Here is a 19,418-nt window from a genome sequence, read left to right on the forward strand (position 1 = left end):
TAAAAACAAAAAATAATAGCCTCAATTTTTAGTGACTGATGGTTTATGTGTTCCTATAACTCCCCTCCTTATAATGAACTTATCCTCTTACTTTAAATTGCAGAGTTCAATAGAATTAGAAATACAGTGTTCCCTCACTACTTCGCAGTTCACTTTTCGTGGATTCGCTGTTTCACAGTTTTTCAATAAACTCTAAAAGACTATTATAAATCATAAAAAATTACAATTTACAGCCTAAGGAAGGGAGGAAGGAGAAGCCAAAGGAAGAGAAAAGGAGCCCAAGCGGCAACAGGAGGAGAAAGAGGCGATTTATTAACACACGATTGTTTGATAAAGACTTAAAATAATGTATAACTACTAAAATAATGTATAAATGTATAAATATTAAAATAAATATAGTGTCCCTACTTCACGGATTTTCACTTATTGCGGGTGGTCCTGGAACCTAACCCCAGCGATAAGCGAGGGAACACTGTATCTTCTAAGTGGCCTTTCTCACATTCAACTCATCAGGAAAGCTCCTGCCTTTCAGATTATTACAATCCACTGTGATATTCCAACTTTCATTGATAGGTTTTTATCCTGCAAGAAAGCTGATCTTTCAAAAGATCATGCTGAAGAAGCAGGCATATTAAGCTGTATTTACAACAATGGCAACCTTTGCAAATATCAAAGTGTATCAGATCAATTGCAATCTGCAATTTCCTTTCACGTTACTTCTTAAAGTCCACTGTCTGGGGCATGGACTATGTCAACATTAGGATGTGCATTACTGTTTTTTTAAAAAAAAAAAAAAATCAAATATGACATACCCAGGATAGGAAACAAACAGGATAGAAAACTAGAAATAAACAAAAAGAAGACAATTTGGATGAGTCACTAATGTTGAAACACTTGATTTTATACTAGCTTTTACATAATAAAACTTCTAAATATTAAGAATGTAAATTTCTGTAGTTTCAAATGGTTTTCAACCATTTAATATTGTTTTATTGTTTGTAACCCACCTTCAGATCTTTTATATATGATAAAATATAACATTTTAATAAACAGTCCTTGATTTTTAAAGCATTCAGTGCTCAAAATGCTCACAATTTGCCATGTTTGACCATACAAATCCTGGCTACTATTAAAAAACATAAACATAACCTGGATGTTTATAGATTCAAAAACTTCTTTCAAATAACACAGTAAAATAGCTTTTCACCAACAACTGTTTATAATAATTTTACTCCAAGATTGATTAAAATGTTGGCAGCAACAGTTTGTTTTACAGAAATTCAGATGTAGAGGACTGGCATCCACAGATCTGATTTAATTGGAGGAAGGTATCACTGATAAATAATTTTGAAAATGTCATCGTTTAAATTTATCCTTATTAAATTCACTGCTGAATTTACAGAATGTTCAAGACAATATAGAATGTGATTTCTATATTTGTTCATGTGTGCTTTTGTTATCCTTTCCCATCTTTTACTTGTTTTGTAGGTTCTATACAATAGTAGGGCTATCTCTGTAATGATTTCTCTGCCAGTACTTCTATTCCCCCATTCCACCCCCTTAAAACTATATTTTCAGATCTTTTAATCTGCACTAGGTAGATTTCTGACTTATTCTTAAAGGGAAGGATTTACTGCCGTGAGCTGGCTGGTGTTGGATAATATGGAGAAGGTGGCCTAAATCATGTTGAAGTGGTGATGTCATTCTATTATAGATAGATAGATAGATATTTTCTCAAGCATTTAAATGGAAAGATATGAGCACAGAATAATCAACATATTGCAGCTTGAAACTATCCATATAACAGATATAGTTTCTATACTCATAATCTGGAACATCACACAGTCAAGATGGAAAACTACATACCAATATATTTTGCAAAACCAGTGCCTGAAAGGCCCTTCTAACATCACAGAATGTATTAGTACAGTGGTATTTTTTAAAAAGTAATAAGACTGTCACTCTTTCTTATATATAAGAATGATAGCACTATGGTAGATTAATTGATAAAAGGCAGATATCACATCCCTAACCAGCATTGCCAATGTTGAAGAGTGCTGGACGTTCCAATCCAACAGTTTCTTGAGGGCTGTGAAATTCCCGCCCACATTATAATGGTTATGAATAATAATTGCCTGCACAATTGATCCCTATCTTGGCACTCTGAAAAAAAAAAACCTTCAATCTATTGCTGTGCTTATCACAGAAGAATGACAGCCTCCATTCCAAATCTCTGCCCCATAAGAGGTGGATTTTATTAAGTCTCTCTCAGTCCAACCTGCAAGTAAACATTGTGAAACCATAAAACAGTTTAAAGATAAAAGTATAACCCTTCAATTAATGTGTGAAATAAAACAAAAACTAGTTCACCAATGGTCCCTAATTATCCTTCCACATTTTTAAAGAACTTTCAAAAGTCTTTCTCATCCCCGTTGCTTTTTTAAAACTCCAGTAATTCATTCAACAGGGCTTTTTTTTGGGGGGGGGGGGAGGGAGGGAGGGAGGGAGGGAGGGAGAGAGAGAGAGAGAGAGAGAGAGAGAGAGAGAGAGAGAGAGAGAGATCAGATTACAAAAACCAAACAAAAAACCAGAACTCCTACAGGTTGAATATCCCTTGTCCAAAATGCTTGAGTTCAGGAGTGTTCTGGAGTTTGGATTTTTAAAAAAGATTTTGGAGTATTGTTTTATTATCTGGAAGATAACAGGGGGCACTAGATAGAGAAGGATAGTCTATTTTATTTGGGGGGGGGAAGTGGAAGGAGGAAAACCGTTTTGCCCATTTTTTGCTGGTTATTCCCCCGCCACACTTCCCATTTCATAAACAAAGATTATTTCCATGATAGTGACATGGGTGGGGGGAATAACAGAAAAACAGGGGGAAATGGTTTTACTCCTTCAAACCCCCTCCTTCCTGTAAAAAGGACTAGCCTTCTCTGTCTGGCGCCCCCTTTTGGCCTCCGCCTGGATAATGGAACAGTACCGATTTTGGAATACTTGCATATGCATAATGGTATGTCATGTAGGGGGGAATCCAATCTAAACAGGAAATTGTTTGTTTCATATATATCTTGCACACATAGCCTAAAGTTGTGTTTATACACAATATTTTTTAATAATTTCGTTCCTAAAAAAAGTTTATGTACATTGAACCAACAGAAAAGAAAGGTTTCACTATCTCAGCCACCAATGTGGACAATTTTGGAGAATTTCAGATTCTGGAATTCTGGTTAAGGGATATTCAACTTGTGTTTTTTCACAGTTCTCTCTCTCTCTCTTTCTCTCTTATATATATTAATATTATAAGGCTATTGCCTGAAACAATCAATTTAAATTAATTTCTGCAACATGACAAACATGACACTCTCTAAGCAACTCTTTGGTAACTCTGATTAATGATTTTACTCATTTGAAGCATCTTTCTCTTTCCTAAGATGGTGAGAACTGGGATGTAGGCCCCATGGCAGAGAATGATGTCCATTCCTTACAGTCTACTGACCTCTAGAGACTGTGTGTGATCATCTGGATAGATATGCACACACATTTGTATATAATCACTAAGTTAACCAACACCTAATATACATTTATACACTATTAATTTGAAGTAATTTATTAATATACTGCACAGGTTTTGAAATACATCAAGGTATGGTTACATTTAAAACATTTATTCTCTTCCGCATTGGATAAAGGATTTACATAATAGAAGTATGTTAATTTTGTATGCTCTACATTTTGCTTAGTATAGCATTGATGAGTAGCAGAACTTCAAGTTCTTCAGCATTGCTAAAAATGATATTTCTTAAATTTTAAGAATCAAAGAATTTATATATTGTATTGAAGATCGCATCAAGGTATGAGTAAAGGAAACATGTCCGCATGTGAGCATTTTTATATTTTTGTTTTACAGTTTGTTTGTTTTTTACAGAAATGGTAAGATCTCATGCTAGTCTCTGCCTTGATGCTTTGATGGCATCTATGGGCCCTTTCTGGTACCAATTATCAACTAAAGATAAATATTGAGAGACGTCACACTGAGTTTTTAACAAATCCTCTAATATAGCTTTTCCCAAAAGGAAGGTTGTTGATATCCCAAACTATTTAGGCAATATATGTCAGATTATATTTCTATGCTTGTTTGAAATAAATATAAATCAATCAAAGTATAAGGGTGGTAAGTTATACAAAAGACCTTTCTAATTACTTAAATCAAAATGTACAGTAAATGCAATTGAGATGAATGAATGAAATATGTGTTTAGTCATATCTATGTGAAAAGAACTCTGATGAATACGTTGCTGATGATCATTTTCAGCTAAACATACATTCTGAATATTAGCAAGCCATAATCGCAAACGTCACTGCTCTGAAATTTTACTTAGGTATAGCTTAATACTGAGAAGTATATTGTTGCCACCAAACAAAACAAAAAAAATTGAAGAGCACTTTCATTTACAAATTAAATGAACAATAATTTGAAACATGGTACAATTAATTATTCAGGAAAGACTAGATTCAAAAACTATGCAGTAGTTTCCTTTGCATGAGGTTCTTACAGATTTTTACATCATAATGAATACCCTCATGTATGATGTAAATTTTACATGAACTGTAAACAGACATGAAACACCACCGGAATACAAGTTTTGCGTATGTAACAAACTGAAAATATTAACTGCATCTTTTGACGTTTAAAAAGCTCCACACAAGTAAACACAAGTGTTCAAAACCACAAGTGTTCAAAAGGTAATATATAAGCCCAAAGTCCTTGAGGAGCTTTTAAAAATTAATTTAAAATGTAAAGCTATTGTGCGTATGCTATGAAGAAGTACCCTTTTCATTTGTGCCATTCCATTAGCAAGTTTTATTTGAGTTAATAGGTGAAGATCAAAAGTGGGGATTAAATTAATAGGATACTATTGATTTATATCATGTAATAGCTGGAATACATGTTTGCCTCATAATACAGAAATCACTAGACTCAGCACAATATAAACATGAGTAACAGAACGTTATCAACAACTATTGCAAGTAGATATTCTCATCTTTCAAAAAATAAGTGCCTCACTAAGCTGTCATATTTACACACAGACACATGCTAAAATATGCTTAATATATTTTATTGTTATGTGAGCCTTGATTTAGGCATGTGTCTGGAATTACCAACACAATCTATGAATAATCAATTAAATATTCAGAACTTTATCATGCCAACAATTTAAATAGGTCTTTTTTCTCTTGGAAATTCTCTATGAATTTGTAAGGGAGAGCTAGAATAAGAAATGAATGATACATGATACAAAGTAATAAACACACCAGAAACCAAACCAAATCAAAGCGATTTCTACTACTAAAAATGAATAAGTAATTAATATAGCCCACTTTCTTTGTAAGATTAAGAGGTAAAATGTGATTTTTTGGGGGGGTGGGTTGGGTGGAGGAAATCCACCTCAGAAGAGACACCACTAAAGAGGACATTAACTGAAATTCAACTTGTTTAAATACATATATCCCTCACTGCCCAGATCTATATTAAACCACTAGCATCTTTTTGGATTAGAACTGGCTTTCTGAAACTGTGCATGTGAAGATAAAAGTTGCCAAAAATCCTCCACAGAGCTAGTTTAACAAGCTCCAAGGTAACAGAATATTTGCAATTTCAAGTGAACACTTTACTGATGACAATAGGAGCAAAATAAGGACAATATTGTATGTCAAAAAATCCCCAAACAAACAAAGGCCTTGGTAAACAAGCACTATCAAGAAGATGTATCTGTGATCCAACAACTTCTTCAGCCAAAAAATGGAAGGATGCTAACTACACAGGAATCACAATGAAAATCTTTAGACAAGCAAGAGATTCTTGTATTTTAAGTATGGTTCTGTCCTATCTTAAATCATTCTTAACCGTTTTTGAAGCTGGAATCTGATAAGTTTGGTGACCATTGTCAAAAATAAATATTTCCACAGATAGAGGTCAGTGGTTGCCCGGAATTGCAACAGTAAGTGGCTGTACATTGAAACTCTCTGGGTTTGCTTTGTCATGTTATCACTGATCACTAGCACAGGAATGCAGCACAAGGAAACACTGGATGAAATATATATACACACACACATTTCTTCTTTTTTTTATCCTTTCTCATATTAAATCCTACATTTTGTGATTCTCACTCCATTTTATATTCCACTGACAGTCTCACATAGTCATTTTTAATATTTATGGATAAGGATCCTTCCCAGTTAACAATTGATGCCTTCTGATTGTTCTACAGGCCACTCTGTTAAGCACTAAATATTCACCAAGACGACAACCATTAGTGAATTTCCGTTTTATTAATTTAGGGGCTGTAAGGTTTTTAATTTCTTAATATTTTACTCTGCATTGGCAAGCCAGGCACATTTTTTAAATAATGAATCTGGGCATTATTCTTGTGAGAGTGTGCCGTCTCAGCTCTTCCTCTGAGGAAATTTGCATGTTAAAGGGCTTTAGTATTCAGTGATGAAATGTTCTGCATAGTAATGTACAGTAAACCGATTTTACAATTTAAAATAGCAGACGTGCTATGTGTCGAGCAGAGCTGTGATCATTCCAGTAAGTGTGGCTCTGGTTTTAATAACACCCTATAGAATGGTTTGGAAATGTAATGATCTCACATTACTCTTCAATCAGCAGGCTCCATACGCAGGATCAGCAATGTTTAAGATTTTTTTCCTTGAGTTTTTATATTCCCTTTGCAAGGCTCTCTGCGCTCTCCCCACCTTTTCCCTCCAACAAATAAAATGATGTTTCCTTTGCTCTACAGCAGCATCTACTGGATTATCTGTTAAATGCTTCAATTCATATTAATCACACTGTTAATGTTGAGAAGAAGCAAGTTAGCATCTGCCAAAAAAGGGCGGCAGAGGAGGAGAGCCAAGGGGAGGCAGAGCCATGAATGAAGTGACATTTGATTTGGAAACAGAGGCTGTACTATATTGTCATTGGGCTTGGATTAGCATGATGTACAGCCTTGAACTTCCTGGATCCTTATTTCCAGAGATTTGAAATGTACATTCTTGCAGACTAGTTTTAATTTTATTGACACTGTTGTTCAAGACTTGCTTCTGGTTAGGAAATTCTTCAGGGCTCTCCTATAAAAGACCTTAAAGGCCATCTCTGTGCTGAATCTAATGTGCAGCAAAGCAAAATGAAAGCCTTTCCCTCTCTCAAAATAACTTCAAAGATTAATTGGTTGTTTCTCCAGTGCACACACTGAAGAAGTTTAAAGTGCAATAAGCCATGCCCAACTTTGAACATTGGGCAAAGCATTCAGTTTCAGCCTGGTTCCCATCTCTGCTCATTCTTTCTGTTACAAAAAGCAGCTTTCCTATGAGAAATGGCTCCAGGACTGGACACGGCCAGATCAGGAGAGCCGGCGCTTCCATGTCTGTCTATTGATGGGAAGCCGGCAGGAGCTCTTGGGCTTCCATTCTTGTCAGATGCTCTGCAGCTCATTGTCCCACCTTTTGCAAAGTCTCCGGTTCAGTACAACAGGAGAAGTGAGCTTTTTAAATTGAAGAACAGAACACAGTCACAAGGATGGGGGTGGGTTTTTCTGTTGTGGTTTTGCTGTGCTCGAAATGTTACTTTTAATTTCACAGTACTCTTGCTGACATTGCTACTATCAGGTTGCTGTGAATTTTCTGGGCTGTATGGCCATGTTCCATAAGCATTTTCTCCTGATGTTTCACCGGCATCTATGGCAGGTTGTGAAGTCTGTTGGAAAGTAGGGAAGTGGGGTTTATATATTTGTGGAAGGTCCAGGGTGGGAGAAAGAGCTCTTGTCTGTTGGAAACAGGTGTGAGTGTTTCAACTGGCCACCTTGATTAGCCTTTCAGTTTCAAGGTCTGGCTGTTTAATGTCTGGGGGAATCCTTTGTTGGGATGTGTTAGCTGGCCCTGATTGATTCATTGATTGTAGAATGCATCTGTTTTCTGAGTGGCGTTCTTTATTCACTGTCCTGATTTTAGAGCTTTACAGTCAGGAGAGAATGTTTTTGGAACATGGCCATACAGCCCGGAAAACTCACAGCAACCCAGTGATTCAAGTCATGAAAGAAAGCCTTGGACAACACATTGCCACCATCATTTCCCTCCCAAGTACGTTGACTCCACAGAAAGGCACCGGCACGGTTTTCAGCACCTTTTTCTGCCTATACTTGGATTTCCTCTCTCCAGTTTAAACGAGGAGGCACATCTCTGCCTCTGCTTTCTTCAATAAACTAGATCTAGTTCGTTGGAAGGGAAAGGAGCAGAGGCAAGACAAGGAGGCAAAGAACCCCATCCATCTCGACGAAGTTGGGGCTGTCCTTGGGAGGAAACTCCTCTTCTTCTTCCCTATACACGCAGACCAGGAGTCAAAGACAATGGGAGAGGAACCCCGGGCAGCGCGGAACTTCGGGAACCATCCCACTTTCCCTTTGAGGGGAGGTTGCCCACCCTTCCTTCCTTCCTTCCTTCCTCCCTTCGCTCCCTCCCAGAAGGATCCGAGGGCCCACCGACCCTCCGCGGCTGCGCCTCGCTTGTCCGCCCGCGCCCCGACCTTCCTCGGGGCTGATCCGGAGCCTGGGAGCCGGACCAGCAGCCGCAATCGCAACCGACGCCTCGCCATCCCCGCGGGCCCTTCGCCCGGCAGACAAAAGGAGCCCCGGAGGGAGAAGGGGAGCCCTTCCCTGCCCCGGGCTTACCTGCCTCTCCGGGCGCCTTCCTTCCCTTGCTGGCGGCGGGGTGAAGCATCGCGAGCCTCCCCGCCGCCTCTTCCTTCTCCTCCTCCTCCTCCTCCGCCGCCGCCGCCCCCGGGTTTGCACGGCTAAGTCCCTCACCGCCTCTTCGGGAAAGTGAGGAGTTTCGCCGCCGCCGCCGCCGCGGTGCCTACTCTGGCCCGCGATCCAGCCTCGAGGAGAGAGAGAAGGGGGCGGCGAGGGGGCTTCGGGGCTTCACGGCTGCTTCTCTGTGGCGGCTGCGACCATGTGCCTGCCTGGTTGCCCGCTCGCTCGCTCGCTCGCCCGCCTCACCTGCGCCGCTGCTCCGCCCCGCCTTCCTTCTTCCCTCCCTCCCTTCCTCCCTCCTCGCTTCCCCGCAGCAGGGCCCTTCCAGCTGAGAGAGAGAGAGAGAGAGAGAGGCGTCCGCGGCGGCAGATGGAGGGCTACTTAGGGCTCCTGACAAACTGCCGCCGGGAAACAAAAGCCTCCGCGCACGCCTAATGCCGCTAATTGCATTTGCACCGGGAGCGCCGCCGTGCCTCTCGTTCAGGAGGGGGGGGGAGGAGGAGGAGGAGGCAGTCCTCGCTCTTCACACCGGGATTTTTCCCCTCCTTGCGCTGAAAGAAAGAAAAAAAGTGAGGCGCGCCAGTCCTGGAGAGCAAGGTGCCCATCCGCCCTCCGCCCCCGCGTTGAGAGCAGATCTCCTGAAGGGATCTCTTCTCCTTTGAGGAATCAGCTTGACCCTTGGAGCCCATTCCACAACAAAGAGAAGCATAGAGTTGGGAGAGACCTTGTGGGCCATCCAGTCCAACCCCCTGCCAAGAAGGAGGAAAATCGCATTCAAAGCACCCCTGACAGATGGCCATCCAGCCTCTGCTTAAAAGCCTCCACCTCACGCCAAGGCAGAGAGTTCCACTGCTGATTAAGTTCTTCCTAATGTTCAGGCAGAATCTCCTTTCCTGTAGTTGGTTCTCAATCTGTTTTAGCCTACAACTCCCAGGAATCCCAGCCAGTTTACCAGCTGTTAGGATTTCTGGGAGTTGAAGGCCATAACGTCTGGGAACCCACAGGTTGACGAACCACGGCTGTAGTTTGAAGCCATCCTTCTGCTTCCTAGTCTCCAGGGCAGCGGAAAACAAGCCTGCTCCCTCCTCTCTATGACTTCTATGTCTCCTCTCAGCCTTCTCTTCTGCAGGCTAAACATGCCCAGCTCTTTAAGCCACTCCTCATAGGACTTGTTCTCCAGGCCCTTGATCATTTCAGGGATCAAATAGGGGGAAAAGCTCTCCCACAGCATACCATCGCCACATTTCTAGTTAGGGGAAGAAACCCTACAACCTGGGCAAGCCGTGGTGGGAAGAAGGGCCCAAATTTGCCCAGGCCTGCCTTAAGGTGTGGATGATGGGGGGGGGGGGGATCTTTCCTTCTCCACTCTCTCCATGCTATCCATATTTTTAGACATTTCTGCCATCATAAAATCAGCTGCACACATATTTGAGGGTAGATTGTAAAATGCAGATCATGACAACAAATGAGCCATTCTCCCTTGGGCCTTTCAATCCAACTCCTCCTTCACCCAAAAGCAAAACCACAGCCTCTGATGCTCATCTCAGGCCTCTTCCACGCAGCTGAATAAAATCCCACATTTTCTGCTTTGAACTGGAATATATGGCAGTGTGGACTCGGATAACCCAGTTCAAAGCAGATACGGTGGGATTTTCTGTCTTGATGTGGCTGTGTGGAAGGGCCCTCAGAGAGAAGGCAAGTTGACATGGGTCAGTCCTTCAAAAATGTTTAGGATGGCAAAGCTTAATGGCAAAACTGGGTCACTGGCTTGGAAAACAATGTAATAATGAGGCCTTGCAGTTCAACCACTTTTCACCTATGAAGTTCTTAAACAGATATGTTGTGTCATCTGTGATATTCTTATATCGTTTTTAAAAGGCCATTCCATATAAAGGGTATTGTAGTTAACCAGTCAAGACATCACTAGCACACGGACAACTGATAATCAGCACAAGCTGATTAAAAACAAAGCATTACCTAAGATGGTTCCATTAATACCAAGTCTGGGGGCTTGGTCCCTCAGAAGGAGTGCATCCAAAACTAAGACAAGTGTCCAGCCATAGTCATATGTTCTCCACCTACAGTACCTTCATGTTGCTGGATTCGGTTACAGTTTGTGCAACTGCAGCCATCCCACAACCTCCTCCGGAGAATGATTCAACCACTTTTCATGATTTCCCTCAGATGGATAAGTGGGAATGAAAGGTACAGCTGAGTGTCATTCTTACATTGATGAGATCTCTGTCCAAATTTTCAGATGACTTTCCCCAGCAGCTTCATGCCAATATTTTAAAGGTACAGGGAATAAAAAAGAACCCTATAAATCAATTATTTCCTATTGCTACTTTCCAGAAGGATTGATTACCGCTGGATAGACAGTCCAGTCATGACTAATAATACTGACATCCAGGAGAGCTAATATCTTTGTTCATAATATGTCATTTAACATGGTGTTTCTATCCCAAACCTGGGTATAAGACTGGATCGAAACTGGTCTAAATACTCAGTACCATGAACACTGTCTGAAGGCACCACATAACAACTCCTTGCCCCACGTGGAAGAACAGACATGGATTGTAATTATACAAATCAGTTACATGTATATTTACTTTCACTGTCTCCTCCTACAAGGGGATAATGACAAACATCAAAGTCACACTGACCATCCTGGACCTGCTCAATAGCCAAGACAAGCAAGGAGGAAGGCCACACATTTCCATGCAGTTTGTCTGTCTCCTCAGGCTGTATAAGTTGAAAAGTCTCCATAAGAAGTTACGAGATTGTAATCTAGTTCCATCCACATTTGGACTTCATTAAAATCATTGCATGTAAACCAGAACAGAGGCAAGTATCTACACACCACTTACTCAGTGTACAGCTCTTGCACACTGGACCTTACATCAAGAAGACCAGTCCTCCACCCAATCACAAATAAAATGGCCTCAGCTGGGCAGATTTGTGCAAACTACTTCCCTGCTTCTGCTGGTCTTTGGCCGTTCACATTCTAATCACAGCAACCCTGTCTTTTCATCTTTCTTTGATCATAAGAATACCAAGGAGTTGACAGGACTCTTTGACTTATTTAAGGACCTTTGCTAGCAATCATATTGACAGCCTGGGTTATCCCACATACAGACCAATCCTTCAGCAGGACCTTTGACTAAATCTTGCAGAAAAGTCCCCATGAGACCTAGATTTCTTGTCTTCCACAGAACATCACATTTTCTCTTCTGTCTTTCACTCTGCAGAGATAACTAGGTGCCCAAGAGGTTCCATACTAGTAGAATCACAATAAGCTTTCCCAATTGCAGCGCATTACCTTATTGCAGAAAACCAGATCCAAAGAGGATCCTGAAAGAGACAAGCTTATGTTGAAATCCTGAGCCTATATCCAAGCTTTAGTATGATTATTCTCATCATCAAATACCACATTTGGAATCTTAATATTAATCAGCATCAGTTAAAATAAGGAGGCTGTTTAAGTTGAAGGACAGCAAGGTACCAACATAAAGCCAATAATCCCAACTCTGTCCCTGGTTTCCAGCACTCAGATATGAGCACTTCAAATTTAATTAATTGCCTGATTGGCACTTGTCCAAAGAGATGACCAAGTCACCTGTCAAAAAGATGGCCTCTCACCCTTCAGTGGTGCTACATATAAGGGGATCATATCAATGTTCTATGTACAATAACACCATATTAGCACTTTTACCAGAATGTTGATCAGAGACTACTGGTTATAAAATTTAGGATTTGCTTTTTGACAGTGGCCAGACAATGAGTTGACTTTTTTTTAGCGTTGGGCTTTTTTTTTATCAGGAATAACCTGAGAAACTGCAGGTCACTTTTGGTGTGTAATTGGCCATCTGCAAGGATGTCATTCAGGGGATGCCCAGATGTTTTATCATTCTTTGGGAGGCTTCTCTCATGTCCCCACATGGGAAGTTGGAGCTGACAGGCAGGAGCTCACCCCACTCCCCGGATTCAAACCACCAACCTTTTGGTCAGGATTCCTGCCTGTACAAGAGTTTAACCCTTTGTGCTACAATCAGAGGATTTCTTTCTTGGTCAGCCCTGGCCATAACAATAAATTACCTTGGTGAGAAAGGGGATTATGAGCTTCCCCAATGATGTTCTGTGCTAGATGAATGCATTCAGATTATTCCCCCCTCCACCTTTCAAAAATGTGCTTTGAGTTAAAATTCCTTCGACATCATTACTGAGCCATGCAAAGCTATCCCACAGCACATTAGAATAACTATTAGAGAGCAAAATTTACTAATAATGACATTTTCCATGGAAATGTAAATAATTGGTTTCAAGCCCAAGCTTCATATAAGTTTCCTTAGCTCTAGGGAAACAACTAATCAAAGCTTTCTCTCCCCATCACCTTTGCAAAGCCAATTATAAGGCAAGTTAAACAGTTAAGAGAAAGACCTCCTGCTTCTCTCTCTTCATGCTCTCGCCAACTACAAACTCTTTCATTTCTACAGCCTTTCTAGAGATTGAAGCTATGATGCATGGTTTAAAAAAAATTAGGGGGTTAGACTTATCAAACATGCAATTTGCCAAAAGTGCAGGGACGAGCTATTGGTTTTATGACCAGAATTATAGCAGAATTTCTGCTAAGTTACTCAACTTTGGAGCTGACCAATGAACCAGATTTGTTGGCCAAGGTATACCTCTATCATGCCCAGCAGCACGATACCTCATTATTATTATTCAAGTGGAATACTGACTGCCTGTAACTGTGTAAGAAGTGGCATTTATTCACGGCACTAGATAGATATTGAGCCCTTTCAATACACTTGAAAGCTGAATTTAACTGTCTGACTATGCAAAGTACATGGCCCCAGGTAAATGCCGTGAAGTACAGATTCACCGATTTAAGCCTAATTCTCCCCCTGCAGATAGGAAATCCCAGAATCCCCAGCTAGTTCCTTAGAATTAGGTACATCAACCTGTAATAGGATTTCACGTAACCATTGTTTCATGTCCTGTCTTTCATTTATCTTTCAATCAGGGCTTGAACAGTGTATTCTTTAACTTGAAAGGCAGTAGAGGACAAATGTTAATTAATCTACATCTTGGCTGATTTGAGTAGTAAACAAAATAATAGTTTTTGCATTTTACCCAAAGACCACCAGGCATCTTTATCTTTTTTTTTTTAATGGGATGAAAAAGGAAACACCACTAAATTGTTTACCTAGAGTTCTTAATCATAACAAAATCAAGGTGGAATAATAGCATGCAGATATAAGGTATTAATGGACAAAGCAATGGCTTGTCATGAATACATTAATGGCAAAATATTTCCTCCCAAAGTGCACAGTTGCTTCATTAGAAGACAATACTCTGAAAATATATGATAGATTTTTTGATATATGTGATTTTGCCCCAAAGTACAAGTTGAACATCACTTATTCAGAATTCTGAAATTGCAAAATCCAAAATGGTCCACATGGATGGCTGAGATAGTGTCACCTTTGTTTTTTAATGGTTCAAGTGTGCACAAATTTTCTTTCACGCACAAAATTATTTAAAAATATTGTGTACCTTCAGGCTATGAGGATAAGGTATACATAAAACACAAATGAAATGTTGCATTAGATTTAGGTCTCATTTCCAAGAGATCTCATTTTGTATGTATATGCAAATACAAGAATTCAAAAACCTGGAAAAAAAATCTGAAATCCAAAACACTTTTGGCCTCAAGCATTTTGGACAAGAGATGTTCAACCTGTACTTAAAGTGCATGAGATGCTGTGTTTGACACATTTGTCGAATCACAGAAAAAGGTGAGTTGAGGGCAGAAGGCAGCTGAACAAAGGCCATAACCCTCCTGAGAGCCAAAGCAGCAAAACCCTTCACCGACATCGCTCTGTGGAGCTGGAGAGGGAAGTAAAGCTGCCGATGGATGAGAGGGGAACGGATCTCTGCCTGAGCCCCATTCTGAAAGTGCTGTCAATGGTTTGAACCTGCCGGAGAAAGCTTTTGTCAGAAGTTCTCTGAAACCTCTTTGTGTGAGCTGGTTTTACCTGAGAGTGAAAGCATAAAGCCCCCATCAAGACTTGGACCAGATTTATATACTGCATTTACTTCACGTTTCAATTGATAACTTAACATCTTCTATTATTTCCTTTAAAAACAGAGTTATATTTTAGAAGCCAAACACCTTGATTCACAATTCTTCCTACTGAAATGCAGACAGTCAGTCACGACAGGCAGAATTGAAGAGAGGAACTGAATGCAACCTATTTAGCAATTCTTCCAAGCACATATTCAGACATCATTTCAAATTGCCAGTCACCACGACTGGACTCCGGAAGTGGATATAAGGTTAGTTGAGGGAAAACCAATCAATGAAGGCATCTATAAGGGAGAATCAACAAGCACAAGAATCCCAACACCCCACACCAAAGACCCTACCTGGCACTACCTTTGTAAATATGGGGTTGCTGAAAGAATATGTAGATTTCCTTAAAGAGACAGATCACCAAAGTTGTATCCACACTGCAGAATTATAGAGGTTTGACACCACTTTGACTGCAACAGCTCAATGCTCTCGAATTCTGGGATCTGCAGCTATTTACTCCTCTCTCTCAGAGAGCTCTGGTGCCACAACAACCTACAATCATGGGATCCCATAGGATGAAGCCATGGCAGTTAAAGCAATGCCAAACTGCTATAATTCTGCAGTTTGGATAGCCTCTTAGTCATAGTTTGATGACAGCATTTGCTAACTCAGCCAATAGAAACCCAGGCATTTGATTAAAAATTCATATTGTGTAGCTATGAAATATGCTAGATAAGATCACAGTACTGAATCATAACTTTTTAATCATGGGCTTTCTCATAAATGTCTGCTGAAAGTAACCTATCTTGTCAAAAAAAAACACCTGGCTATAGAGTGCAGAGCAGGAACAACATTAAATCAAAAAAAAAGTTTGTATTTCTTCAAATATTTACTTTCCCCTGTAGAATCACTAGATTTAGCTCCAGGAAAAGTTGATGACTGAGTATATACTGTCTCTTCCACTCATTCCACCCATACAGTCATTGGTAAACTATTTGATAGTTATTATGAATGTTTTGCAACACTGTAAATTTGGAAGCATCATAGCAGAAGCTTTACAGTAAACACAGTTTCTGACATATTCATAAGCAAAGGAATTCAGTATTACAGATTTTATTTTGAAGATTAAACACATACACGCAGAGAAGTCTGCTGCAGCTGTTGCCATTTTCCAGTATAGCCTTACCTATGGCAATCACAGAAGCAATTGAAAAGCCTTACTTATCAGCAAGCTCTTTTCATAATCTCACTGTTATTTGTGAAATCTGGGATAAATACTGCCATTTTGAATGATGAGCAACTAAAAACCTCAGGAAACTGAGGAGACGAAAGAGAAAGAAACGAAGATGAACTTTTATCATATAGTATTATGGTTAATCTTGCTCTCTCACACATGCAAACACACACACACACACACACACACGTACTTCATATAGAGCATCAACCAAATGACATTTAAAGGACTTGGCCCTGAAGAAGATACAGGGATGGACTTTTTCAATCCCTAGAAAACAGTGTATTGAACCTTTCTGAACTCATGCAATGAATATTATTTGCTTACATGTTGGTTCAAATTAATAATAAACAAGTAACAAAGACTACTTTTCTTAATGGGAATAGTTGAGAAAGGAAATGGTACAGAATCATTGGTCCAGTTCTCTGTATTACATGAAACGTTTATTTCTGTTACTGGCACCAGTACTGAAACCGGTGGAATTTGTGATCTGAGATTACAATCTACTTTTGTGATCCACACATTTTCATGCTCATATACCATTTAATTTGATTTTTCCTCCCTGGTCACCAAAAAACATAATATGCAATGGGCATCCATGCATTATACCATAACTGTTCCTTTCTATGGTTGCTGATACTGTTGGTCCTTAAAATGTTGTTATTGTGTTACAATATATTTTTGATAGTACCCACAGTGGTTATTTATTAAATTTTCAGGGAGCAGTTAAATGTACACATTGCAGTGCACACCAGAATAAGATCATGGGTTTATTTAGAAAATGAAATTGTTTTGATAAAAGGTAATATCAAAGTGCTACCTCAATTAGTCCATCGTCTGTGAACACTGAGTCCATAAGATAATATATCTATGACTGCTGTAGAAAAAAGTTATGGGAACCTGAGCAATTAAAATCACCACAAAAGCCTATTTTGTACTCTGCCAGCTTTGTGTTTAACAGCATGCTAGGCAGATACTAATGTGTTAATGAATGAACCTTGACTAGTGGCCAGATCTACTTTCACAGTTTGGCTTGACATAAGTAGAACATTTGTACATATAAGGCAGGCAGGCATGAGTGGATTGTGACTCTTCAATCTAGAAGCTATCTAGTGTCTATGTATGGCAAACAACACATATGCCTTGCATACTTCCCAACTGTCCTGATTTGGTAGGGACAGTCCAGATTAATCCTTTGTCATCCCACTTTTTCAGCTGCTCCGAACATGTCTCAGTTTGGTGGTAATAGAATTGCAAATGCATAAGTAGTCTTCAGTTGATTAATTGAACAGGAGAGCAAAGAGGGGCAGAATCTTCCCAGTAAGCAAATGGCTGCAACATATCCTAGGTTATATGTTCTTCTCATAAAGAACTTTTGCCAACTTGACTCCACACTTGATGTTGCTTGGCTACAAGTATCCCAGTTCCCATTTTGTGAAATACTAGAGGGTACGCGAGAGCCAGCATGGTGTAGTGGTTTGAGTATTGGATTAGGACACTGAAAGACCAGGGTTTAAAGTCACGGAAACTCACTTTGTGACTTTGAACAAGTCACACATTCTCAGAGGAAAGCAATAGCAAACTCCCTGTAATCAGATTCTGCCGCCCCTGCAAAACATGACACACTGTGACAAGTTCACATTTGGTTAAGCATATGTCTGAAATGACTTAAAGACAGTCAGCAACAACAACAACAACAATAAAGGCTTGTTTGTCTGGCTTGGGGAAAAGCATATTTTTCCACTACTAGCAGTTTGTCAGGCTTCATTTTTCCTGCTATAGCCTATTCCATGTTCCACTGGAAGAGTAAAACAAATTCACAATTCAAATAAGATTACTACAATCTGATAGGATCTCACAATTGGTGCAAACCACAAAGAGAATGGAGGAGACTAAGAATTAGGACCAACAAATGTTCTTTATTTATGGAATGAACTTAATTCAACAGGTTTTTTTTTTCTGGCCTTCTTCTCTTCACTCCTTGCCTCTCCTCTCAAGCATATGTCATTTGGGATTTTATCCTTCTTACTTTGTGTCTTAATAATTCAGACCTGTCAATAGTAATTGTGCAAATAAAAAGGCACAGTGGTGTATACTCTAGATACAGCAAAATAATAAAAACCCATTGCATCCTCACTTGTTTACTAACAAGGAATATCCTGGGGATACTGATTCAAGCAATATTTATGGTCTTAACATTTTACATATGAAAACTTGGACCTGTGATCAAGCAACAGCAGAACAAGGAAGAATAGATATGATAATAATGGCTGCAGAAGTTTGCTTTTGCCTGAGCCTTCTGGGAAAGATAATCTTCTGCCTCCTCAATTTTTCTTCTTCCTGCTGAGATAATTGAGTGTAAACTTCCCTTATGAACTCAGTTTGAAACAACTGAAGTAAACCATCAGCAAAATGGGAGAGTGGGACAAAGAGAGAGAAACTGGAACATTTTAAAAGCAGCTTAGAAAGTGAAATCCCTGCCAAACTGGTACAACTGGAGAGTATGATGGTGTTCTAACATTATGGTTTTCTAGTTTTCCAGTTGTGATGTTCCAACTTTAAAATATCCAGATGTTTTCATGAGTTCTTTCACACTGCACAAGTACAGTGCTCTGGTTAAGTAGTTTAAATGCAATGGTTCCATCCTATGAAATTCTGGTAAGTGCAGTTTAGGTGTATTTCATGGGTTGTGGTGCAGGCTGTTCACTCTTGGTCAAATCACTCTGACCAAGAGGTCATGGGTTCGAGGCCAGCTCGGAGCCTGCATTTGTCTTCTGTCTTTGTTCTATGTTAAGGCATTGAATGTTTGCCTTATATGTGTAATGTGATCCGCCCTGAGTCCCCTTCGGGGTGAGAAGGGTGGAATATAAATACTGTAAATAAATAAATCACTGATGCTGTTCCAAATTGTCCCAATATGTCATAACTCCCACAGAACATAGTCAATAACAGTTTAGAGGGGAACCATAGAGCTATAACTATACACAGTGAAAGGTCCCAATTGTATTGTCCCAAAGCAGGCAAAAAACAAAAACAAAACAAAACAAAACAAAAAAACCTTTTCATTGGCTGAGACTTTTCAGGTGTCAAGATTCCATAATAGTATAGTCTGTGTCTTATACAATTCTACATTTTTATCTATTTTACTCTCTTCAGTGTAATCAAATTTGTTAGCTGTCTCTGGGGTTTACACCTGAAGAATGGGATACAAATAAATAACAGCATTCTCCAACAGTGGACTAACACCTACTCTTATCAACAGTTGAAACAGCAATAACCATCATTCAAGAAATATTCACTAGTT

General features: G+C 39.7%; 1 protein-coding gene across 15 annotated transcripts in view; it reads right to left on the reverse strand.

Moving 5' to 3' along the window:
* Window positions 1-19,418, reverse strand: part of tenm2 (teneurin transmembrane protein 2) — a 1,150,537-nt gene that overhangs the window by 675,671 nt on the left and 455,448 nt on the right. For 2 of the 15 annotated variants that reach the window (XM_062973911.1, XM_062973909.1), the window contains exon 1: window positions 8,724-14,164. The exons of the other annotated variants lie outside the window; for them this stretch is intronic. In XM_062973911.1, the coding sequence (XP_062829981.1) occupies window positions 8,724-8,772 (49 nt within the window). In that variant the 5' untranslated portion in view covers window positions 8,773-14,164. Of the gene's footprint in view, window positions 1-8,723; window positions 14,165-19,418 lie in introns of those variants that run through there. 15 annotated transcript variants of the gene reach the window in all.

Source organism: Anolis carolinensis, chromosome 2 (genome assembly GCF_035594765.1).
Source record: "Anolis carolinensis isolate JA03-04 chromosome 2, rAnoCar3.1.pri, whole genome shotgun sequence".
Taxonomy (NCBI): domain Eukaryota; kingdom Metazoa; phylum Chordata; class Lepidosauria; order Squamata; family Dactyloidae; genus Anolis; species Anolis carolinensis.